This window comes from Morone saxatilis, unplaced genomic scaffold (assembly GCF_004916995.1).
Source record: "Morone saxatilis isolate NCDOM2014 unplaced genomic scaffold, NCSU_SB_2.0 Contig14, whole genome shotgun sequence".
NCBI lineage: Eukaryota > Metazoa > Chordata > Actinopteri > Moronidae > Morone > Morone saxatilis.
The window spans coordinates 13,924,220-13,947,571 of NW_023339696.1; the positions used below are offsets into that span (position 1 = coordinate 13,924,220).

Genomic DNA, 23,352 nt, shown 5'->3' on the forward strand with positions numbered 1-23,352 from the left:
AGAAGAAAAAAGATAAAAGAAATCAATATCGTATATTCTTCATAAAACGTCGATGTAGTTCAGGTATCTCTCTGAGTTACTGTTTATTCTTAATCCACAGCAATACCTGTAAAACTTTGCTGTATGATTGCATTAAATCAAGGTAACCCTCACCTAAGTTAGAAGAAAGACACACGAATACACTTAGTTGCAAGTTTATTTTATCAATATTAGGATATCAGAACACAAAATAGTCTCATAGTTGATTTAACACCTCTCTAAACAGTTGCAATATATGGCAATATGTACATATATTTTGTGTGACATGCTTGTTTGGTGTGGTAGATATTAGACAGACAATGCGTGTGTTAAAGTTGTAACCGTGTGAACTAATTTCAGATAAAGCCACCAGTCAGCTGCTGCTGGAGACCGACTGGGAATCCATTCTGCAAATCTGTGATCTTATTCGCCAAGGAGATGCCCAGTGAGTGATTCTGCCCACTTCCCGCTAATTTATATTGCATAATTTATATCCTTAGTTGTTGAAGCCATGGCTCAATCCAAGAGTATTGGGTTTAACAAGTGTGTTTTGCTGACTCGACTTATTGCTGGGACAATGTTTTGACCAATACTTGCCTTGTCCTCGCAGAGCTAAATATGCTATTGGGGCCATTAAGAAGAAGCTGAATGACAAAAATCCACACGTGGCCCTCTATGCGCTTGAGGTAAGACGTGTGTACAGTGGAAAATGAGCTGCTCAGTTATTTCTCAGCTGGAATAAACAGATAGTGAATGATTATGTGGCTTCACCCTTCAGGTCCTGGAGTCAGTGGTGAAGAACTGTGGCCAGACAGTCCACGATGAGGTGGCCAGTAAACAAACTATGGAGGAACTAAAGGATTTACTCAAGGTGAAACTCGTTCTGTTAATATCTTGGACTTCATAAACCTGTTTTAATTTCCAACATACTGTCTTCAGTCTAACTCTGTTGAAGTTGCTATAAACCAGTTCTTCCAAAGTCCCCACATAAGTTACAACCGTCTTTTCATTGTGAAGCTGAATATTGTGAAAAGGTAGAACAGGATTTACAGAATCTGGTTTAGTTTTAGGCTGCAACTAAGTCTTATTTTCAGTATCAATTAATCTGTCTTTTCTTATTTAAATGAATCGACTAAGTGTTGAATCCATAAAAAGTCAAATGAAAACTGCCCACCACAGTTTCTGGGAGCTCAGGGTAACTCAGGAGCTCAGATATTTAGTTTTGTTAGACCAGTAGTCCAAAAAAACAATGTATTCAGTTCAGAGTCATATAAAATAGACATTAGGCAATAGGCAACCAGCAAATATTTGACGTTTTTGATTGATTAAACAACTGAAATTATTTATTTTGGCAATCAACTTATTGATGAATTGACTACTTATTTCACCTCTAATCAGGCTAAATAACATCTGTGCAGCTATGTATTAGTCTCCTGCCCTCCTCTGTCAAAGCAACATAAGCAGTGGAAAGTTTGGATACAGTGTTTTTTTACCCTGTTACACACAGACAGGGTGATTTGTCTCTCTTGACTCAATAACTGCTCTCTGCAGTCAGGCATGTGGCTGCATCACAGCATGAGCTAGCAATATTTGATTGGATCCTTGCTATGTCATGTGACACGAGCTCCTTCAGGCTGGCTTCCACTTCCTGATGATGTCATAGCCTTGTGACATGAGGGTTTTTTTTTTGTTTTTTTGTTTCAGACCAAAGTAAGGGACTTCCCACCTCCGTTCATGTTGTTAAACACAATGTTGTTTGATTCAGTTTGTGTTTTAAAAGCTCAAGCCTACCAGTGTTATGTGACAACAGAAATGTAGAATATAAACACAAGAGGGACTTAGGACAGGGATAGTTGTAAGGCCAGGTTAGTTTACTCTGTGTGGTTCTTTTGCCACCAGAAACAGACGGAACCAAACGTCAGAAACAAGATTCTGTACCTGATCCAGGCCTGGGCTCACGCCTTCCGCAACGAACCCAAATATAAGGTGGTTCAGGACACCTATCAGATCATGAAAGTGGAAGGTAAGTGGACATAAGCTGTATTTTTTCATCTTTTAGATGGATCAGATGACTGTTTCCCAATCCTGTTTCAGCTACAATTAGTTTAAAGAAGAACAAATCCACATTTGTAGTTTTATTTACTTCTGTTAATATGCTACTGGTATTATACTACATGTTTAATGGGTCTGTGTTTATTTTCTCATAGGTCATGTGTTCCCCGAGTTTAAGGAGAGTGATGCGATGTTTGCAGCTGAGAGAGTGAGATATTTGTTTTTTTCTTATCTCAATGAAGTAGTTAGTGGATGATGATATCTATAGCTGCAGCAAAAGTTGGTGCTGCAGCTATTTAGGAGAGAGGATGACTTTGTTGTACCACCATATCTGTAGTCGTATGTGATGTCCGTCTGCTCTGTCCAGGCTCCAGACTGGGTTGATGCTGAGGAGTGTCACCGGTGCAGAGTACAATTTGGAGTTATGACAAGAAAGGTAGGCTGGGCTTTTCTTGAAACTAGGGCACTTGGAGATTTTATGGTTCCCTTCATTCAGTTACAGCAGCGTGTGAAGAATAAATTAAAAGCGCATGTGCGGGTGGTTGACCTCGATTTATGTTCTTTGCTTTTCCAGCACCATTGTCGAGCTTGTGGCCAGATTTTCTGTGGAAAGTGTTCGTCTAAGTACTCCACCATTCCAAAGTTCGGCATAGAGAAGGAAGTCCGTGTGTGTGAGCCCTGCTTTGAGCTGCTTAACAAGTGAGTCCCCAGACTTGAACCGCAAGAATGAGTGTAAAGTATAGAGGGTCTGGAAAGCGTGTCTTAATCTCCAGCAATGTAGAGAACTACTTCTTCACCTGCAGTATAATGTGGGCATGGTAAATCAAGTTATGCTTTATACTTTGTTGTTGAACCCAAGTATGCACTGGTTTTAGATTTAGATTCACTTTCAACCTCTATTGCTTCTTGTTTTCAGGAAAAAGATACAATGCAGTGCCATGTGTATACATTTTGCTGACAGCTATACATGTTATGAACTTCTGTATTGAAATGTTGTTGTTTTGTCATGTTTTTAGCCCTGTTTGTCTGTTTGTTAGGTAGTTAGATTTTTACTGATATCTGATGTAATATTAAGTCAAGGCCAAAAAAATATTTGTTTTTAGGAAACTAGTGCAACCATATAGGCATTTATAATGTGTTTAGTGTTTTTTTGCTTTTTATGACGAAACATTTTCTGTAGTATTTCCCAAATATGGTACATAACACATTAGATGATGAAGCTGTTGTTTTTTGATATGCCATAAAATCATCTTAAAACAACGTGTATGACACAATTGGCTTTACTTAAACTCAATAACATTTCATATTGTTAGAATAACCTATGACAGATATGCACATCCTGAGCTCTTTGTTGAATTGTTCTGTGTTTGGAGAGATTTTGGTGTTTTGAGCAGCTTGTTCTCCTCTGATTTAAAAGATTGTTTGTCCTCCCTGATCCCTTTTCCTCACCAGCCACCCCTCCCTTTCTCCTCCCCTTAGGAAAGCTGAAGGTAAAGCCCCCCCTGCAGGCCCCGCCGAGCTGCCTCCTGAGTATCTGACCAGCCCACTGTCCCAACAGTCACAGGTCATTATCGAGAAACTATAAACAGAAATTGAGAATCTGTAGTTGTGGTCAGACTGGTCATAGCTGAAATAAATCTGTCCGTATTAAAGGACAGCCTATAAAACAGACATTTATTGGTGTTATTTTATTATCCTCTTGGCTTCACCCTACTCCGTACTGGGGGATTTTTTTCACCCACCCATTCTCTCACCAGATGCCCCCCAAGAGAGATGAGGCAGCACTGCAGGAGGAGGAGGAGCTGCAGCTGGCCATTGCCCTTTCCCAAAGTGAGGCAGAGGAGAAGGAGCGGATGGTGGGTTGCACAGCTGAAATTTCCCTTTGTATTTTAAGTGCCTGTTTATAGAGAGAAACTGACACATACCTCTGTGTATACTTACAGAGGCAGAAGAACTCCTACTCAATGTATCCCAAAGCTGATCCCACTCCAGTGACTTCCTCTGCACCACCAGTCAGCACCCTCTACACTTCCCCTGTGGTAAGACCGTCTGGCACACTGAATTGCTTACACTACCAAACATGATTAAAGGTTTAAAGGTCTACCTATTTTGTAACAAATTATTTAAATATGTGTTGTGTAACTAACTATATACTCTCTCCAGAACTCCTCTGCTCCGTCAGCTGAAGATGTAGACCCTGAGGTACATGTTATGTTTAGTAGTCTTTACTTTAATACCTCCATTAAGGCAGACTAATGGACATTTTATCTTGTGCTTATAATACTGATGATCATATGTCACATTATTCCAGCTGGCCCGTTACCTGAACAGAACGTACTGGGAGAAAAAACAGGAAGAGGCTCGCAAGAGTCCCACCCCCTCAGCCCCTGCCCCTGTGCCATTGGCTGAGCCCCTTCCAGCAATCAGCCAGCCTGTAGAAACTCACGTTCCTGTGCAGCCAGTCAGCATAGTGGAGGTATGTTGAAACTTGCTGCTGAGAGCAGATGCATTAGTATTTTTCATGTCTAGCTAAACTGGAGTGGGCAGACCACAAATGACGTTCTGCGCTCTGCTTCCCTCTCTTCCCCACCTTCAGCAGCAGTACCAGAACGGGGAGTCGGAGGAGAACCATGAGCAGTTTCTGAAGGCTCTGCAGAATTCTGTCACCACCTTCCTTAACCGCATGAAGAGCAACCACATGCGTGGGCGCAGCATCACCAATGACAGTGCTGTGCTCTCACTCTTCCAGTCCATCAATAACATGCATCCACAGCTGTTGGACATCCTCAACCAGCTAGATGAGAAGCGATGTGAGTGTTAGCTGTGCATTAGTTGTGTGTCTGTCCTTTCATCCTGCGGGTCCAGTCTCTGAACTATCACATCATGTGTGTTACCTGCAGTGTACTACGAGGGGCTGCAGGACAAGCTGGCTCAAGTGCGCGATGCTCGGGCAGCCCTCAACGCCCTTCGGGACGAACACAGAGAGAAGCTTCGTCGTGCCGCAGAGGAAGCAGAGAGACAGAGGCAGATCCAGCTGGCACAAAAACTGGAGATCATGAGGCAGAAGAAACAGGTCATGAAATGAAGCTCTCTACTGAAAAAGTGCAGATATTCATGCACTGTTCATAACCGTACTCACAGGTGTTTGTCTTTGAACTGCAGGAGTACCTGGAGATGCAAAGACAGCTGGCCATCCAGCGCCTCCAGGAGCAGGAGAAGGAGAGGCAGATGCGTCTGGAGCAGCAGAAGCACACGGTCCAGATGAGAGCCCAAATGCCTGCTTTCTCTCTGCCCTACGCCCAGGTACACACTGCATACACCGTCACCAGCTGTCAGGCTAAACTCATTTTAAAGTCAATGAGTATAGAACATTGGTAAAATCACACAGTGTGAATGGTTTGCATGGTCCTTCAGGTCACCTTAATTCTAATCAGCGGTACATTTTATTCTTTTGGTCTCGTTTTGCCATTGAAAGTGGAGATTTAGACACCGTATTTGCCTCTTTCTGAATAAATGTCTGATAATGTATACTGTATACGCAGATGCAGTCTTTGCCCCCCAATGTGGCAGGAGGGGTTGTGTACCAGCCTGGTGCTCCACCCAGCTACCCGGGCACCTTCAGCCCTGCTGGTTCTGTAGAGGGTTCACCTATGCACAACATCTATATGAACCAGCCTGGGCAGACCGCACCACCACAGTACCAGGCCATGCCTGGTGGTGCAACAGGTGAGGAGGTCAACAGGAAACAAGGAGAAACTTTTAAAATATGCCATGTTTAAGTTTCCTACAGCTTCACATTCAGGAAACATTGGACATGATACTTTAATTTTTAGTGTTCTCCCGTGTGTGTGACCAATTGTCATTTCTTTCTCCAGATCCTAATATGGTCAATGCGTACATGTACCAGGCTGCAGGCACCAATGGGCAGCCTGCTCCTCCTGGTCAAGCTCCGCCCAATACAAGTCCACCCTACTCCAACTATCAGCCCACTCCCACACAGGGTTACCAGGTCTGATTGTCTCTCACTCTTCATTATTACGACACAAACTACCACCAAAATACTCAAATACACATAATCATCCTTCTAACTGTTGTCCCTGTTCTGTGCAGAATGTGGCCTCTCAGGCCCAGAGTATGCCCCCCATGTCCCAGGCGGCCCCAACTAACGGTATGGGTTACATAGGCTACCAGCCATACAGCATGCAGAACATGATTTCAGCACTGCCAGGACAGGACCCCAATATGCCCCCCCAACAGCAGTACATGCCAGGCCAACAGCCCATGTACCAACAGGTCAGCCACTTACTATGTCTTCCTTTGCTACCAGGTGTTCGCAATAAGAAACCCTTGTAAAGACTTTGCACCCTATTAAATTAGCTAGCTATGTTAAACATTAATTGGTATCTTTATTTTTTACTTTTCACAGTATCCAGATTATTTTCATCCTCACTTCCTATTTTTACTTTCCCTTCTTGCCAGGTGGCTCCCCCTGGTGGCCCACAGCAGCAGCAGCAGGCCCCTCAGGCTGTGCCCGGCAGCGCAGAGGCACAGCTCATCTCCTTCGACTAAAAGCCCACACGCTGCAGGCTCTGACACACTACACACTCTCTCCTCCTTTTGGTCTTTCCCCTCACTCTTTGGACTCTGAGGATGTCCTCTGGAAACGCACACCTCCCACTCCCACCTTCCACCTTGCTGTGATGTTGTGGCAATGTAAAATATTGTGATGATGTTGCAGAGCTGTTGCTCTCCTTGCCTCTCCCCACACCGCAGTATGGGGATGTGGGGTGAAGCTGAAAGAGACGGCACCATAACCCAGATCCTTTCACTCTCTTCCTCCCTCTTTCCAGCTGATAATATGTATGTAGAATTTCCTTCTTAAACAAATAACTGAAGCTCAGATATAGTCAGTGGTATTAAAGTTAAAAATGAATAAGAAAATAAAATAATTGAGGAGAGAAAAAAAGACAAGACATAACCATCCTTTGTCTCCATATTTTTCTAAAGCAAAATAATTTGCATGTTAAATTTGTATTGTTTTCTGGAATGGAAATTTAATGATTGCAGCTTATCATCTGTATGTGCTGTTAAAGAGATTGTGGTTGTAGGGATATAGAGTGATGTCTAGGGAGAGAAAGCACGGTCAAAGGCCTGATATAAATGGCTACTAGCTCACATCTCTGTCAGGTTCACAGCTTTCCATTCCAGGTGTGGTTTTCAGTTCCATCCCCTCTCATGCACACACAAACTAGGGTCATCCTATCTTATTTTGGCATTTATTTGTTGTGCACTGCTTGGAATATTCTGTGTCTTTAATGTAGTTTCTTAAATGAAAACAAGACTGACAGAAGCATAGGTCCACAATAACCTTTAATTAACTGCAAATAACCTATGAGCGCCCCTGTGTGCTTTTGGTTATGACTGTCAAAGGTAAAGATAGTACAGGTGGGCAGTCTTTTCTAAAGTATACTTGACTCTCAATAATTGTGCAAATGCTTGCAGAGCAAACATGACGTGCCGCATGTATGTATCACATACCCAATCAGTGATTTCTGTAACTCTTCATTTGCTATCTGTGAACTTCTTTATTCCATCATACTGATCTGTCTGACTTTAAAGTAATTTTAAAATTATATTTAATAAATATCTGGTTCCTATTGTCCACTTGCTTCCTCTTGTTTATGTGTTGTAACCTTGCAGAGGATTTGAAAAGAAAGAGACTCATGGTCACATGATGACTTTTATTCATGTAAACAGTGTTTCATGTCACATTCATACATCAGTAATTGGGGTTTTCAGTTTCTTATACTTCTGTAAAGGCCATAACACTACATTGATGAGTGATACGATCAAAATAAATGTGCTTAAACATACACCTTATTGTATGTGCTTAAAGGTCCAGTGTGTGACATTTAGTGGCATCTTGCGGTGTTGTTGCAGATTACAACTCCCTTGCTTCACCCTCCCATTCCAAGCTGAGAGAAACTACGGGTGGGGCCAGAAACGTGCAAAAAAAAAAACCTGTGAACAGCCCTATATTGAGCCAGTGTTTGGTTTGTCCCTCCTGGGCTACTGTAGAAATATGGTGGCCTCCATTGAAGATGGACCGCAGTGTTTGTAGATATAAAAGGCTCATTCTAAGATAACAAAAACATACTGTTTCCTATATTCAGGTGGTTACACTAATGAAAACATTAAACTTATGAATATTACATTGCATTTCTTCAAATAGACCTTAATAAATGTTATACACTGGAAATTTAAATTAAAAAAATGTTTTTCTTCTTTTGCCTTCTTTAAAGTTTTCTGAAGACAAGGCATTTGTAATAATCTTCCATCTCAATCTGGAAATAAAAACAATACAGGTATAATAGTCATATTTTATTTATTACCAAGTAGTTACCCCAAGCTACAGTATGTGACTCACCATCCTCTCCATACGCATCCCGTTCCCATAGGCCAACTGTCTCAACACGTCGATGTCTGGAAGACCCCACTCTGGATTTCTGTGTAAAAGCATGAAACAAATCTATTTATACTCTACCGGAAAAGCTACACCAGACTGTTGTAGTATATTAAGTGTTAGAGAAAATAAATGCCCACTGTTTACGAAGCTCTGCATCCAGGTCTTCATTACAACTTGGTGTAATAGTTCCATTAATAGCATACACCTGGAACATGTTTAAGATTTGGAAAGGTGGCAGTTGTTAAAGCCCGGTGTGCCAGTACTTTACACTTCACACTCACATGATGAGTGGATAATAAACTTAATGAATGTTGGTACATACCCCATACGTTATCAAATGGCCATTTTGCCTGAGGATCTGACCTGCTCCATTAAAAATACCCTTGGAAAATTATTTTTAAAAAGAACATAAAACAGGTTCTGGGACATTTTAATCATTTAGAAATTGCTGTGTGTTATGGGCCGAAAACAAATGAACAATCACTTTTAGACAAGCAGGCCTACCTGTGCTGTTTTGAAGGTGCTGTATTGCATTAAGTTAATGGTAAGAATCAGATCACAGGAGTTGCGAGGAAGGCCTGCCCATTGCTCCCACGGTTCACTGGCATCCAGGTGGACAGGCTGCAGCACATTCTTTGCATGGGTTGCAGCAATATATGCCTTAATACTGGAAGTAAGTATGCAGACTTAATCCTACATTTTTATTTCATACTCTTATAACTGAATTAGTGCTATTTAATATCCACAAAATTGGAAAATGGCCAACCTGTTTACCCATGATGCTTGCTGTAAAACTACTGTATGACTACTGTACAGCCATTCATCTCGATCATTAATAGTTGACATAATAATTATTGAAAGCCTTTTTCTATAAGACACAAACCTGTCCCGATAATCTTCTTTGATGTCTGATGGCTGCCAGGTGACAAATGCCAGTTTCTGGGCAAAGCGTATGACATGCTGCCCGGTTCCAGAGCCCAGCTCTAAGGCGAACAGCTGCCTGTGGGACTGGTCCTCCAGCACATCTTCGAGCACTGAACATATATCCTCCCAGTTCCTCTCTGCCTGAGGAGACAGCAGCATGATCTGCAGGAGATAAGCAGAAGGACATGTTACACTATCACCATGAATAAATGTTCTCTGTCAGAGATTCCCTCTTACCTCCACTCGTGCTGGCTGAGACTAGCTGGGAAATAGCATATTGGTGGAGGCTGGTTGTGGTGGATGACTGTGACAGCAGATGGGTGCAGAGATTACCTGGTTAAGAGGATTCCCTCTGTGCTCCTCCGTAAGTGTTCAGCACTGGTATAGTACAGGTAGGACACACACACACACACACATACACACACGCACACAGGAAACAGAGACAATTCATACAATGTATCTGAATATTTGGTTGCAAATATTGTCATAAAAAGGTAACAATACAGTCAATAGCATCATCATAATGCATGGGTTGTGAAATACTGTTTACTACCCTCTTGTGCTCATAGTGAAGAGCTGTACCAAAACGTTAAATTGTGGCTAACACTGTTACTCAGTATGTTTTTTATTGTTCTCTGTATTCTCAGACGTGTAAACTGAGGTGGGAAACACTTTCACAAAGGTTTTTTTCTTATTGCAGGACTGTTTATTAGAATAAATCACATGGTAAGTGCTCCATAATGTGTGTTATTAATGCATGTAATGTTAACATTCATTTTAACTAATATCCCAAAAATATAACAATATAATCAGTACAACTTTTTACGACGGAGTATTAGGGCCATACTAAGAAAAGAAAATATTTTTTTTTTTTGGAATTTACGAGAATAAAGTCGTAATATTACTAGAATAAAGTCGTAACATTACGAGAATAAAGTCGTAATATTAGGAGAATAAAGTCGTAATATTGCGAGAATAAAGTCGTAATATTACGAGAATAAAGTCATAATATTACGAGAATAAAGTCGTAATTTTATGAGAACTGTCAGCCTGTTGGCTCAGCCAGCAAAACTGTTTAAGGATGAAATGATCAGTACTTTAGTTTACCTGTTGACTGTACCGACTGAGACAAACAGCAGCTGCTGGGTGGTTGAGCTGCTCACGTCAGATCTTGATAACTATCATTAACTATCAATAACTAATCGAAGTTTTTTTCTCATTAAAACGATTACATTGTTCTCGTATTATTACGACTTTATTCTCGTAACATTATGACTTTATTCTCGTAATTTTTCTCTCGTTGATTTTTCTCAGTATGGCCCTAATACTCCGTCGTAAACACTGGTAACGTTCAAACTAAAGTTACTGATTAATCCTTCGTCCTTAAACAGTTTTGCTGCTGGAGCCAACACGGCTGACAGTTCTTCATAAACCATTACTACTTTTTCTCGTAATATTACGACTTTTATTGTCGCAATATTACGACTTATTCTCGCGAGTATTATGACTTTATTCTCGTAAACTATTACGAACTTTATTCTGGAATAATGCATATCTCTCGTCAATGTTACGACATTTATTTCATAAATTCATGACTTTATTTGCTCGTGAGACCTAGGTTCAATATTACGACTCTATTCTCCGCCCAAGCTATTTATGCTATATATTTCTCCTAATATTACGATTTTATTCTCGTCAATATTACGACTTTATTCTCCGCACAATACTCTATTCTCGCAATATCTACGACTATATTCTGTACATACCTTATATCTCGGCACATGTTACCGACTTTATCTCCTCAGTAACTAATTATGACTTTATTCTCGTAGACCATACGGCTAACTATTACGACTTAATTCTCGTAATATTACGACTTATTCTTCGTAATATTACGGACTCTATTCTCGCAAAATCCTAATGACTTTCATTCCTAGTAATATTATGACTTCTTGATTTAGGTAATATTATGAGCGTTTCATTCTCGTATTTCCAAAAAAAAAAAAAAAGTTTTTCTTTAAGTATGGCCCTAATACTCCGTCGTAACTTTTAGTATTTCCTCCATTCATTTATGTCCCTTATGGGCTCCCGTAGCTTTCCTAACAGATCGCGTAATGCATTGTGGGTAGGTCAGAAGCCGAGAGGACGCCATGTGCTTTTGAGGCAGAGAGGTGTGCAGAGAAAGGAGATCTATCTGTGCCACACTTGTGTTTTTAAGAGGGGACAGCGGGATAAAGCAGTTTGCGTTAACATGTACTGCAGCAGACACTGCCTCCGGACCGCGCTGCGGGCTGCAGCGGGCACACACCGGTACGTAACGTCAACCGAGCGGCACCGGGCTGTCACGTAACACCGGAGCCGGCGGTAACGGCGCAGCAGAGGCTCGACTGTCTGCTTCTTCAAGGGCAGACCGCCGCTGACTGCTGCCGGTTGTCCTGGTTGTTAGACACGCTGCGGCTCCCGTAGTTCGTGTAAATGTAAAAGATGTGTTGAAAGTGAGTTCAATGTGCTGGCGGCTGCGTGTTAGCTGAGGTTAGCTCAGTAACTTTAGCTACTACTAACTGTGCACCTTTTTTTTATTTTTTATTACCGTAATCCAGTATTTTATGAAACGCTTTGTCCTCAATTTAAGTTAAGTTGTTAAAAAAGAAAACTCCACAAATGGAGGGATCGTTTTCCTTTCCCAATCTCCTCCATTAAGCAGCTATGTTCCTGACAGCCAAGGTCACACTCGTGTAACTTAAAATTCCGGGTTTTGCTGGTCAAGCTGCATCTCTTGAGTTTGTTCGTGTACTCTTACTATGTACTATGAACACGTGTGTGAATATATATATTTATATATTGTATATTAAGGAACCAAGTGGAACCACCAGAGCTGACAGTAATAGCTGCACTCATCCGAGAGCAGTGGGTCCCATCCTGGTGTAACCCCCCCACAGCAGCCTTAGGATATATCTGAGGGGTCACAAGGTTAGGAGATCTTAAACCCCGTAATTAAGCTTTTTTTAAAGGACTTTAACGATAAATGTATTCCTTCCTTCATTCATTATCATGTTATGTGCTGATTATTTTCTGGATTTCCTTAACCAGAGAGTCATATCTTTAAACTGCTTGTTCTGACAGACCACAACACAAGTACGAACCTTAAATATTGCCTCCAGACATGTATTAAGATGTATATAAATAGTCTGCTTGGAATAATAATTTAAAAAAAGCATTAATTTCCTCATTAAAATCCTTAAAAATGGCATGTACTCTAAGTTCAGAATCTATAAATATGTAATTTGTCCTGCCAGACACAAGATGTTTCCTCCTCCTACGTCACACTTGTATTTAGTACACTGAACCAAGAGTTGACTTAAAAATGATTTGAGGTCACAAATCATGCTCGTGCACCCTCCTCTTAACATCAGATTTCCAGAGAAACCTTCAGCAGATGACTGTGAAAACATCCTTCTAGTGTCCAACCCTGCACATACATCATTCTGCACTGTGGAGCTCAAACATCCCAACTTTAGGAACAAGGAGAAACACACTTTTGATTGAAAGAGGACTTTAAGATATGAAGTGTACGTTAAACACAGAGATGCAACAAATCCTCAGAATTGAGAAGCTAGGGAACTAGGGAATGAGAAGAGTGAAATGATTTATTAGTTATCAGAATAGTTTCTCATTAATTCTCCTTCAGATACATTTTGATGCCAGACGCGAACTGCAGATGAGTTCTCACCTGGGTCTTTTCTATATCTAGATACACAGTCCGTCTTGAGCTCTTAAGGAACCAGACACAGTCAGCTGTTGAGATAATCCATTTTCATTTTCCAGGCAACAGCTTCAGAGGCAAGCACCGGCCCTGTGTGCTCTCAGACTTCTGAAGACCAGTCCGATCACCCACTCAGATGCCATCGCCACCCCTCCACTAGACGGATCACCCAAACAGTATTCGCCGAAAATCCAACAGCTCGTCAATGACATAGCCAGCCTCACTTTATTAGAGGTGTCGGACCTCAACGAGCTCCTCAAGGTGCGTGGGAAAAGTCCTGAAATGCTCAATCGAAACCATGCAATGCCTTGTCAGATAGATTGTTGTGATCCATCTGTGGTGTTTTTCTTTGTTTTTGCAGAAAACTCTGAACATTCAGGATGTTGGAATGATGCCGATGGCTGCATCAGCTGTTCCTGCGGCTCAGGTGACTGATTTTTTAAATGAAGTACAGAGAGTAGACAATATAACTGGGACACATTTCAATAAAACCACATCTACTACAACACCCATCATAAACTACTTCTCTGACACAGGATCTCCATATTTTATCACTCTGAGTTTACTGATGTCTTCTTATTTAATCAACAATTATTGCCCACTACTTATTGAGTAGCAGCTAATAGTTGCCGTACAAATGCATAAATAAATTTGCAAATTGTTTCCTTGTTGAAAATAGGCCACAGAAGAGGAGGTGGAACCGGTTAAGAATGAGCAGACTCACTTCACAGTAAAATTGACAGAATTTAAGGCAGCTGAAAAAGTCAAGCTTATAAAGGAAGTGAAGAATTGCATCCAAGGCTTGAATCTGGTTCAGGTAAGTCTCATCATTATTAAGTCCCCAGTACTGAGCCGAGTTATTTAAAGTTAGTAACACTGAGGCGCAGTGACTGCTGGTTAACACTCGGTGGCAGTAACATGCCAAGAAATGAAACAAGGCACCAACACAGGCGAAGCAGAGGAGTTCGCAAACGCCATATAAACGACAAATATTTGGCAGAATTGGCTTTGCAAGTCTGTTAGACGCCTAGTGTTTTGGACACAGTGTTAAATGCTGAATGTAAACAGAAACTTTGCTCACAAGAACACTCCACAGGACACCTTAATACTTAGTACTTTCAGCTACTACAGACTCTTGATCCAATATGTTTTTTTAATATTCCTACAGAGTACAGCTGCATAGTGCCTAAAGCCAACATATAACAACATATGGCTCAATAAAATATAGTCTTTGTCACAGCTTTCCTTTAATGGTCTCCTATGGAGTATGTCCTACAGTGGCCTATGGTGTTTGGTGTAATATCTGTGGAAGCATGAATGTCAGCTTCTCTTCACCTCTATCTATCTATCTATCTATCTATCTATCTATCTATCTATGTAGCTGTTGATATAGAGAGATATAGATGATTCACTGAAACACGTTTCTGTTATATTTTTTTGTTCTGCTTCATTGTTAAGCTGCATTCAACAGAGTTGGAACAGGTTCCACTCTTTTCTTATGAGTCTAATATGGTCTTAATGACAGCTGACTTGTATCTGGAGCGTAATTGTTTATTATTAATAAAGATTCAAGTTTGAGTCGACTTACTCAAAAGACAAAAATGTAGATGATTCCCTACCAATGGTGCGTATTGGCTCAGGACAGGATCTAACTTCCCGTTTTCACAGGTTTGGTAACGTCACTAAAATCTTGTTTTTCCTCTCTCCTTCTTTCACCAGGCTAAGAAACTAGTGGAGTCTCTTCCCCAGGAAATTCGAGCCAATGTGTCCAAAGAAGAAGCAGAGAAACTTAAAGCAGCGCTGGAGGCAGCAGGCGGCACTGTGGCGTTGGAGTAGATCTTCTCATTCAGCATTTTGCTGCTCATGCACTTCGTCGTTCACCCTATTATTGATTTTTCTTTTTTACATGACAAAGAGGAGGATCCCAGGAGAAAAAGGAAACAAATGCCTTCTGACATCAATACTGTGTTAACAGCGTCAGGCGGGGCGGCACAACTCCAACTGAACTTTCCAGGCACACAGCCTTCACAAATGGCCGCCTCGCTGTTTCCTTGTCCATTTGTCTGCCTGATACTTGTGTAGCAAATAAGCTACAGAAACACTGGCCTGGGTGCCAAGTAAGTCAGTTGGTCATTCTGTGTGTGTGTGTATGTTAAACTTTTCACAGAAGAAAGGATTATGCTGAGACATGGTTACCATTCCCTTTGTTGAGCAACACCAGATACTGTATGTAGTTCAGGGAATGGCAGGGCCTCATTGCTTATAGAATTGTTGATAATGTGATTAAAGTTGAAATACTCATATTTCTCCTGCTGTTATGTGTTCTTGTAGTGAATGATGAGAATGAAATCCATGTAATGTCTGTGGTGCTTTCTTAAACATATCTGGCATTACTGAAACTGGAAATGTGTGTATTGTATTGGATTGAAGAAGTGAAAATGTTATCCTAGTTGATTGCATCCTGCTGTACTGCTGCTGACCACTAGAGGTCCTAAGATCTCTTTTCAATCAACTCAGACAGAATGAGAGTGGTTGTTTGAATGTTCGTTATTATGCTTATTTTTGACATGAACAGAAACCACTTGCTGTCCTGAAAGAGAGGAATGCAGTTTAAAGACTTGTGGTAATTTATGCTGTAGTTGGATTTGCATGTAAAACCAGCTGATTTAAAAGTATACAGTAAATTAGCATTGAACTGTTTATCTTAAACATTAATCTCTAGTCATTTTGGTTAAAGGTACACCTGAGTTTATCTCGAACAATAACAATTACAATTACTAACAGATGCTCTGTTCTATTAAAGTGCTCCAGTAAGCTTTGCAATAAACCAGCATGCACAATACCACAATCCTTTAAATTAAGCAACTAAATGGAATTCAGCCACTGATGTCAAACATGCCCCCTACGTAGATTAGCTGGGCCTTTGTGTCGGTTTATTGAGAACTGACTATTCTCCAACATACTCTTTAAGAGTCATTTTATTATGTTAAAACTTACATGAATATGGTGGAGGTATTTTCTGATGAACACGTGGTACTTTTGTTGTAAATTGCCACCAGGTGGCGTAGTCTATATTTAAAGCTGCATGACAAAACCTAGGTTGAAATGCTAATAAAATCTAAGTGTGCGGTCATCCTCTCTTTATAATATGTCACACTCCAGAAGTTATTTTGAGCATCTGTTAGATGACTTAAGTTATCGCAGTTAATCTATTAATATGTGGTGAATGCTGTTTCAGAGAGTTCAGGAGATCAAACTGGAATCTGTGGTCTATGTGTGTTTATTGGGATATAAATACACCTGCATGGTTTATCTACTTCATCAGTAAGGGGTTGCATTACCTATTTTTGTAGGATAATAGGACTAAATCCTGATTAGGTCCACATAAACACCATGTGGGTTACATTTGGATTTCATTAATAGCCCACATAAAAATTTATAGGAATAAGCCCAGGGCTCATTTTAACAAAACAATATGTGGTGTGCACGTCAGTCAACAACCTTATTAGACTGTGAGAGCTTAAGCCAGAGAAATTTAAGCCTGATGCTGAGTTATTTTCCTTTTTCAATACCGAAGAGTCTGTTGAAGTGCGCCTTCCAAAAAAAGGTACCCCACAAGGAGGATAATTTGCCCAGGAAAAACATGGAGAAAATTACATACATTTATTTTACCATCAGGGAAAAAAAAAAAATACTCAAATAGAAATGCTTAAATTCAAAGGTTGAATGCAAAATCTGAATCACCAAACATGGAAAAATGGCGTGAAAAAGAGCATGAATGGAAATGCTTAAATTAAAAAAGAATCATAAAAAAAAGAAAATGTCTTAATAAAATGATTTTCTGCCATTGATTTCTAAGTGTATGTAAATGAGGAGGTTTGTCCTAAAGTGGTGAGGGGACCATAAACACCATGAACACCAGGGGGAGTGTGGAGCTCACTCATCAGAGGAGTAAAACCAAGGAGGTTTACGCCTCAGCATGAGGTGGAAAAAAGTGAATCTGCATATGTTTTTGTTTCCCTACCTTAACTCAGTCAAATATGATGTCATTTGAACCTGTTTTTTTTTATTTGTATAGGCCTTTTTCACAGCAGCCATAGTAAGAAAAGCACAGGTGTTACTAATAACATTAACAATGGCTCCCTTTTATTCAATAGTCCCTGTAAGCCATGACAGTGTCCAGGACCCTGAAAATGAAGAAGCTAAATGGAATTCAGCCATCAGTCATTTTATTATTTACACCAGCTCTTTTCCTACTGTGACATGTCAAAATGTCTTCTGTGAGAAAAAAGCCCCGTTGTTAAAAGGCAGCAGAGAGGAAGAACAGAGTGTTGCAGACGATGTGTAGGGATGTAACACGAGGACAAAGCCTGGCACACAACTGACTGCAAAACTGCGTGAAGGGCGTGTATTATAAACAGCTTATACAATCTCCCCAGAGTGAGCAAACTGTAAATTCAGCCCTGGTCAAGATTCAAGATTAACTTTATTGTCATTCAGACAGGACAAGTGCACAGTAGAATGAAATAACGTTGCATCCGGCTCACGAATGGAAGTGAAAAATACTATAAAAACAGACAAAATGTGACGATTAATAAAATAATGATATAAATATACTTTGAAGAAACATGAGTACATTGTAAACACTGAATACAATTGGTGAAAATTGTCCTGATGTGCTGAGAAGAAACCCTGCTCTGTTAGTGATAATGGATTCAGGCTGCTTTGTAGTACTGAGACAGTAACTTGGATCGCTGCAGGAAGGCGGCACATGAAATCAAATCCAATTACAAGTTTAACTGACTATAGAAATAACAGCCAAAGATCAAACTACATGTAAAAGATTCAATCTCTGCAGGTAATTTAGAGGAACATTCAAGCGGGCTTTTGGGCATTTTACTCCAGCCAAAATCCAAATCTGAACATGCACAATATTAAATTATGAAACCTTGTTTACTTCAAATTTAAATGTAAACTCAGGCCATTCATCATAATGTAACTTATATCTTATCTGGATATAACAGCTTGTATACATTTAAAGACATAGACTGGTATGCAGTGGGAATATTGTAGATAAATGAAACTAGATAAAACCAGTTGGACTACTGACAGCGGACACAGGACAGAAACCGGATTCAGAATACTATCATTGGCTGTCATTACACGTGTCTGCATGTGTTAGATCCTTCAGCAGCAAGAGCTCATGTATTGCCTTTTGCTCTTACTTGGAATGGGTGTCCAGTTACTGTTTCTGTCATCTGTCATGGCTCCCCCCCTCCCTCTGAGTCAGCACGCACAGAGCAGTGCCAGGCTGCCCATTCATACCACTGCTGCAACACTCATTTATAATCATGTCATGCTTAAGAACCGACACAGACATTAGGGCTTTAGAGGCTTCGGTAAAACATAGAAACGACTTAATAACAGTATTAAAAACTGCTGTTGAACGTGAATATGAAATAAGAGTGGAGGCATGCAGTATGGTTTTGACCTCATGACCCTTTGTGACCCTGAGACTGAGTGGTGAATGGGAAGGCATCGTCTATTCTTAACAAATATTTGTTTGAACTTTGTGACCTTTGATCCGTGTTAGTCGAAATCCTTGGCTGATGCCATACCACATTCACAATACTACAGCAGCAAGTCAAGCTGACTTACTATTTTTATATTAGTCACGTACACTTCCTCCCACAAACCAGCTGCACCCCTTTTCTTGGCACAGAAAGATGGAGCAAGTTCGAAGGCTCTGTGCTTACTCCTCTCGACAAGTTTAGCCATGTGTTAATCCACAATGCCCAGCTCTTTCTGAGAAACAAAAATGCAGGTTTACATAATGGACACTGAGTTTGTTTATTGTGCATTTAACATGAACGGCTTCCAGCCATCACTGGTAGTGTTGAGGGAAAAGGAGAAAGAGAGCACCCTTGGACGAAGTTGTCCCAGCAACCTTTGAGAAGCCGACACTTAGCCGTCTTCCTTTTGGACTTTGTTTCAGTGACAACATGCAGGAGAATCGTATTTCTCGTTGGTATTTTGGTGGAGTCTCCTCCAGCGCAGCCGCCTGTTTAACGCACCCACTGGATTTAATTAAGGTAAAATATGGAGTTAATTGATTTTTTAATTTAATTACCACTGTAGCACAATTTGTTTCCCTTAAAGAAAGTAAGAAAATTATCCAATTAGGCCTCATTCATCTGTCTGGGGTGTTTTTCACATGTGCCTCTGGATTGCATTGTGGAAAATGTTAATAAAATTATATTCTTTAAAGGTCTATTATCTGCTCTTTTCCTGTTGACACCAACTTTGGGAATAGCTTGCTGTTATATGGCGATGATTCAGTTTACCTAATTACCTAAATAACCTTCATAGGACCATCAATAGGCTTGTTTGGTTGTTTGAAGTACATGAAATGATGAAAGAAACAGGTCTACTTCAATTTTGTATTTCCTACTCCTATTATCCTGCTATTGAATTGATTTTCTTTCATTCAGCGTGCTGACTGAATCTTTGTGGCGTTGTTTAGAATAGGCTGCTGACATTACCCATGAATATCACCTTGAGTTAAGAACCAATTCTGTTTGCTTGTTGTTACTGCTTAAGACAGGAAGCGACTTTGTTGACTTACTACTGTCACTTTGCACATGTGCAGGTAGTTGTTCCTCTCACTAAATGTGTGACTGACCCTCATCGCTGCTTCCATGTGGTCATTTCCAGGTGCACTTACAGACGCAGCAGGAGGTGAGGGTGAGGATGATCGGGATGACTGTTAATGTGGTGAGGAGAGAAGGTTATCTGGCTCTCTACAGCGGCCTCAGTGCGTCTCTCTGTCGGCAGGTGGAAAACTACACACACACCCACATTGAATGCTCCACTCACTGCACAAGTTTGGATAGATATCTTTCTCTCTTTTTTCTTTCTTTCTTTCTTTCTTTCTTTCTTTCTTTCTTTCTTTCTCTTAGATGACATATTCTTTGTCACGGTTTGCCATTTATGAGACCGTCAGGGACAAGATGAACAGAAAGAACCAAGGTTTCATACCTTTCTACCAGAAAGTCCTGCTCGGTGCCTTTGGAGGTATGTGTTGATCCGTATTTGGCATGTTAGTCTATATTTTCTTTCATTATTTTATATGTTTTCTCCAACAGGGTTTGCAGGTGGTTTCATCGGGACCCCAGCTGATCTGGTGAATGTCCGGTGAGTTAAGTGGATAGATAAAATTTTTTAAAGAGGTTTTTAAAATTTTGTTTATGACGTTGAACTCTTTTGTACTTCACATTATTAATGTAGAAGTAGTTGTTCACCGGGAAGAAATCACAACCTGCACTTTGACTTTTATTGTACAACGTAGTGATACTATTGCACTACTGTTGAGGTGCACAGTATTCTGCTCAAATCTAACATAAAAAGATTTTCAGCACTGAAACAATAAATAAATCAACAACACTTCTGTACTAAAAAGGTAATTCCCTCCCTTTTAAATTTTCATGTAGCGGACATACAAAGTAGTACTGCAATATGAAATTCAAAATGGAAAAGATACAACCTTTAATGCTCAGCGTTCAAGTTTGACAGGCCAATTTCCACTGAATTCAATAAAGAGATAATGACTATGAAGATTACTCATCCTGACATTTAATTGACTTTAATCTGTCATCTGCGCAGGATGCAGAATGATGTCAAATTGCCGGTAGAGCTCAGGAGAAAGTAAGTGAAATTTTAAATGTATATACTTCTTTTTCAGATCTTTTTTATTTAGTGAAAATTGTCTGTGGTCACATACAAATCACCACATTGTAAGATTTTTTTCCTTATACCAGTTATGCTCATGCGCTAGACGGACTATTACGTGTTTGGAAGGAGGGTAAGATTTTCTTACTTTACAGTACAGCTGAACTTTTTGAACATTGCGGCATACAAGAAAAAGGTTCTTCAGTTGCAAAAAAAACGCTCAATTTGTTACATTTCCAAATGTTTCATATGTGACATGACTGTTGACATTTTTACTCCTACCCCATGAATTCAACAGTAAACCTTTTTTACATTGCCTACTTCTTCCTTCATATGTTCTCCATGCTGACGTTTAATTTGCAGAGGGTGTGAGGAAACTGTTCTCTGGTGCCACAGTAGCATCTGCTAGGGGTGCACTGGTGTCTGTCGGACAGGTAAAGACCTCTGTGTTATATAACCATTACATCACAAAAACACTACTATACTGTATTTTGCAGTATGTTATTATTATATATATATATATTGCCCTTGCAGCTGTCCTGTTACGACCAGTCCAAGCAGTTGGTTCTGGCTACTGGTTACCTGACTGACAATATCCTCACTCACTTCCTGGCCAGTGTATTTGCGGTAAGTTACTCAATCACTGTCACTGTTTAATTAAAATTGCCACATAATAAGACAGCTTTTTATCCTTTTCTACGCAGGGGGGATGTGCCACAGTCCTGTGCCAACCACTTGATGTTGTTAAAACAAGACTAATGAACTCAAAACTGGAATATGGGGTGAGTTTGTGTACATGCTGTCATGTGATTTAAATTTAGCTGGACAGAATGTTTGGGGTTACTTGGGGCATCTCTCTTGGTCTCTCATCACCCTGACATATATGTTTTATTCATGGGCTGAGGGGAGAATTACACAGCTTATCTTAGTTTTTGTATCTCCTTGTTGCAGGGTGTGTTTCACTGTCTAACAGAAACAGCAAAACTGGGCCCGAAGGCATTTTACAAGGTGGATGTCACCTCCAAGACGATGTGATGTTTTACATGGCTCCTTCCAGTCAAAAACATGTTAATTGCTGTATTTTAAACAACTTTTCTCTTGCTGACATAATGATATGATTTGTGTGTAGGGTCTTGTTCCTGCAGCAATCCGTCTCATCCCTCACACGGTCTTCACCTTCATATTCCTCGAACAATTGAGGCAGCATTTCGGTGCCGTGGCTGTCACCTGAGAAGAATGAAGTAAAAAAAATTAAAAAAAGTTTTTACAATTGCAGTGGTTCTCTGGGCTGGATAGTTTCATCACTGATGCTACAGTGTCCACTACATACCACTAATACCAAGAACCAAGAAGAAGTTGCCTTAAAAGATCGATTTTCATTTCTATCATCTGTAACACAAAATGAAAGCGACTCACATAATCAATCACATTATCTCACATAAATGTCATATATGTATCAGTTTGTGTTTTAACTTTAACATTTCCCCATTATGACCCATGACCTGTGATGAACTATACAACTACCAATCTGACATAAGGGTTTTGGAAGGAAGGTTTTGTTTTTTACTTTAAGCCAGAGTTCTGTGGAGAGGAAACTGCTTTTTAAGTTGATATCAACTGATAAATCTACTAATACTAGGCCTTCTTTGCCCTCTGGGTGTGACACTGAAAAAATAGTGTGCCTATGTTTATAATCTTCTATGTATTTGTTTGTAATGATTGCAGAATTTGAGCATATCTATACCAGACAGTTTTTGGTGACCACTGCCACAAACAAGATTAGTTATTTTCATATTGTGGAAAGTGTGATGAGAAGACATTACTATGGTGGCTCAGAGGTGTCAAACAAAGTGCAAAAGCCACAACACGAATGCAAAAGCCAGAAGTGATGCAGTGGTAAGAGTGCCCACCTATGCATCATTCAGGTCCCTTACCACTCCCCATCAAATCAAAAGTGGGCTAGTTGTTTTTCCTAAACATGTATCATTGTCATTTTTATAAATTACTATAAAAATAATCTAAAATTCTGGCTTTTGCATTCATGTTGTGGCTTTTTTCGACACCTCTGGGGCAGGTTTTAGATCCCTTTCTGATAAGTAAAAATGCTGTACCTTACATCAGTAAAAAGAGAATAATAAAACTAAAAATCTATCCATATCTGCTTATGGGCCTTGTTGATAATTTTTGCCTTTGCTGAGTTTCAGACAGTCACGCTGCCTGTCAGGTCTCCTCTCTCTTGAAGAGGAATACTGGCAGGTTCAGGGTGTACTAGCATGAACAAAAGCTCCCAATTAGGTACACTTTTAATACAATATGACTGCTTTTAAGAGGGCAATCAGCAGCTTTTTAAAATAGGAGGCTTTTGAAACAATGTTCAACTGAAGATATGCATTTTTTGACT

The 23,352-nt window shown here is 40.1% G+C and overlaps 4 protein-coding genes across 8 annotated transcripts in view; 3 read left to right on the plus strand and 1 right to left on the minus strand.

The window, feature by feature from the left end:
- The window catches only part of hgs (hepatocyte growth factor-regulated tyrosine kinase substrate), a 9,448-nt gene extending 1,505 nt beyond the window's left edge, over positions 1–7,943 (plus strand). Inside the window, exons 2-20 of one of the 5 annotated variants that reach the window (XM_035654921.1) lie at positions 379–463; positions 629–704; positions 797–889; positions 1,918–2,041; positions 2,226–2,278; positions 2,438–2,506; positions 2,645–2,769; positions 3,523–3,634; positions 3,828–3,926; positions 4,014–4,109; positions 4,234–4,272; positions 4,382–4,546; positions 4,667–4,880; positions 4,971–5,143; positions 5,233–5,373; positions 5,613–5,796; positions 5,946–6,079; positions 6,181–6,363; positions 6,550–7,943. In XM_035654921.1, coding sequence (XP_035510814.1) covers positions 379–463; positions 629–704; positions 797–889; positions 1,918–2,041; positions 2,226–2,278; positions 2,438–2,506; positions 2,645–2,769; positions 3,523–3,634; positions 3,828–3,926; positions 4,014–4,109; positions 4,234–4,272; positions 4,382–4,546; positions 4,667–4,880; positions 4,971–5,143; positions 5,233–5,373; positions 5,613–5,796; positions 5,946–6,079; positions 6,181–6,363; positions 6,550–6,639 — 2,255 coding nt within the window. In that variant the 3' untranslated portion in view covers positions 6,640–7,943. The remainder of the gene's footprint in view (positions 1–378; positions 464–628; positions 705–796; positions 890–1,917; positions 2,042–2,225; positions 2,279–2,437; positions 2,507–2,644; positions 2,770–3,522; positions 3,635–3,827; positions 3,927–4,013; positions 4,110–4,233; positions 4,273–4,381; positions 4,547–4,666; positions 4,881–4,970; positions 5,144–5,232; positions 5,374–5,612; positions 5,797–5,945; positions 6,080–6,180; positions 6,364–6,549) is intronic. The other 4 variants (XM_035654922.1, XM_035654926.1, XM_035654927.1 and 1 more) reach the window with 4 other exon arrangements.
- Positions 7,944–8,366: 423 nt separating this feature from the next.
- zgc:103625 (methyltransferase-like 26 B) lies at positions 8,367–9,619 on the minus strand. The gene is made up of 6 exons (XM_035654928.1): positions 9,420–9,619; positions 9,041–9,203; positions 8,859–8,918; positions 8,674–8,741; positions 8,498–8,576; positions 8,367–8,414 (listed from the first exon to the last, which is right to left on the minus strand). Exons 1-6 carry the CDS (start codon positions 9,617–9,619, stop codon positions 8,367–8,369), a joined length of 618 nt encoding a protein of 205 aa, XP_035510821.1.
- Positions 9,620–11,572: 1,953 nt separating this feature from the next.
- On the plus strand, positions 11,573–15,529 carry mrpl12 (mitochondrial ribosomal protein L12). Its single transcript, XM_035655288.1, has 5 exons — positions 11,573–11,770; positions 13,286–13,484; positions 13,585–13,650; positions 13,903–14,040; positions 14,943–15,529. Exons 1-5 carry the CDS (start codon positions 11,712–11,714, stop codon positions 15,057–15,059), a joined length of 579 nt encoding a protein of 192 aa, XP_035511181.1. The 5' UTR covers positions 11,573–11,711; the 3' UTR covers positions 15,060–15,529.
- A 3,409-nt stretch (positions 15,530–18,938) lies between these two features.
- On the plus strand, positions 18,939–23,102 carry LOC118323340 (solute carrier family 25 member 10). The gene is made up of 11 exons (XM_035655289.1): positions 18,939–19,315; positions 19,938–20,057; positions 20,183–20,297; positions 20,369–20,417; positions 20,886–20,927; positions 21,041–21,084; positions 21,315–21,385; positions 21,486–21,578; positions 21,656–21,733; positions 21,903–21,959; positions 22,081–23,102. Exons 1-11 carry the CDS (start codon positions 19,226–19,228, stop codon positions 22,180–22,182), a joined length of 861 nt encoding a protein of 286 aa, XP_035511182.1. The 5' UTR covers positions 18,939–19,225; the 3' UTR covers positions 22,183–23,102.
- Positions 23,103–23,352: the final 250 nt, after the last annotated feature.

Bases quoted from the DNA above. Each gene is read 5' to 3' on its own strand.
- zgc:103625 (XM_035654928.1), bottom strand. From the start codon at position 9,619: ATGCTGCTGTCTCCTCAGGCAGAGAGGAACTGGGAGGATATATGTTCA. The intron at 9,204-9,419 runs GTTTGTGTCTTA...ACTTACTTCCAG, and splicing joins AAAGAAGATTATCGGGACAG to TATTAAGGCATATATTGCTG. The intron at 8,919-9,040 runs GTAGGCCTGCTT...TAATTTTCCAAG, and splicing joins GCACCTTCAAAACAGCACAG to GGTATTTTTAATGGAGCAGG.
- mrpl12 (XM_035655288.1), top strand. From the start codon at position 11,712: ATGTACTGCAGCAGACACTGCCTCCGGACCGCGCTGCGGGCTGCAGCG. The intron at 11,771-13,285 runs GTACGTAACGTC...TTCATTTTCCAG, and splicing joins GCTGCAGCGGGCACACACCG to GCAACAGCTTCAGAGGCAAG. The intron at 14,041-14,942 runs GTAAGTCTCATC...TTCTTTCACCAG, and splicing joins AAGGCTTGAATCTGGTTCAG to GCTAAGAAACTAGTGGAGTC.
- LOC118323340 (XM_035655289.1), top strand. From the start codon at position 19,226: ATGCAGGAGAATCGTATTTCTCGTTGGTATTTTGGTGGAGTCTCCTCC. The intron at 19,316-19,937 runs GTAAAATATGGA...GGTCATTTCCAG, and splicing joins ACCCACTGGATTTAATTAAG to GTGCACTTACAGACGCAGCA. The intron at 21,386-21,485 runs GTAAAGACCTCT...TTGCCCTTGCAG, and splicing joins CACTGGTGTCTGTCGGACAG to CTGTCCTGTTACGACCAGTC.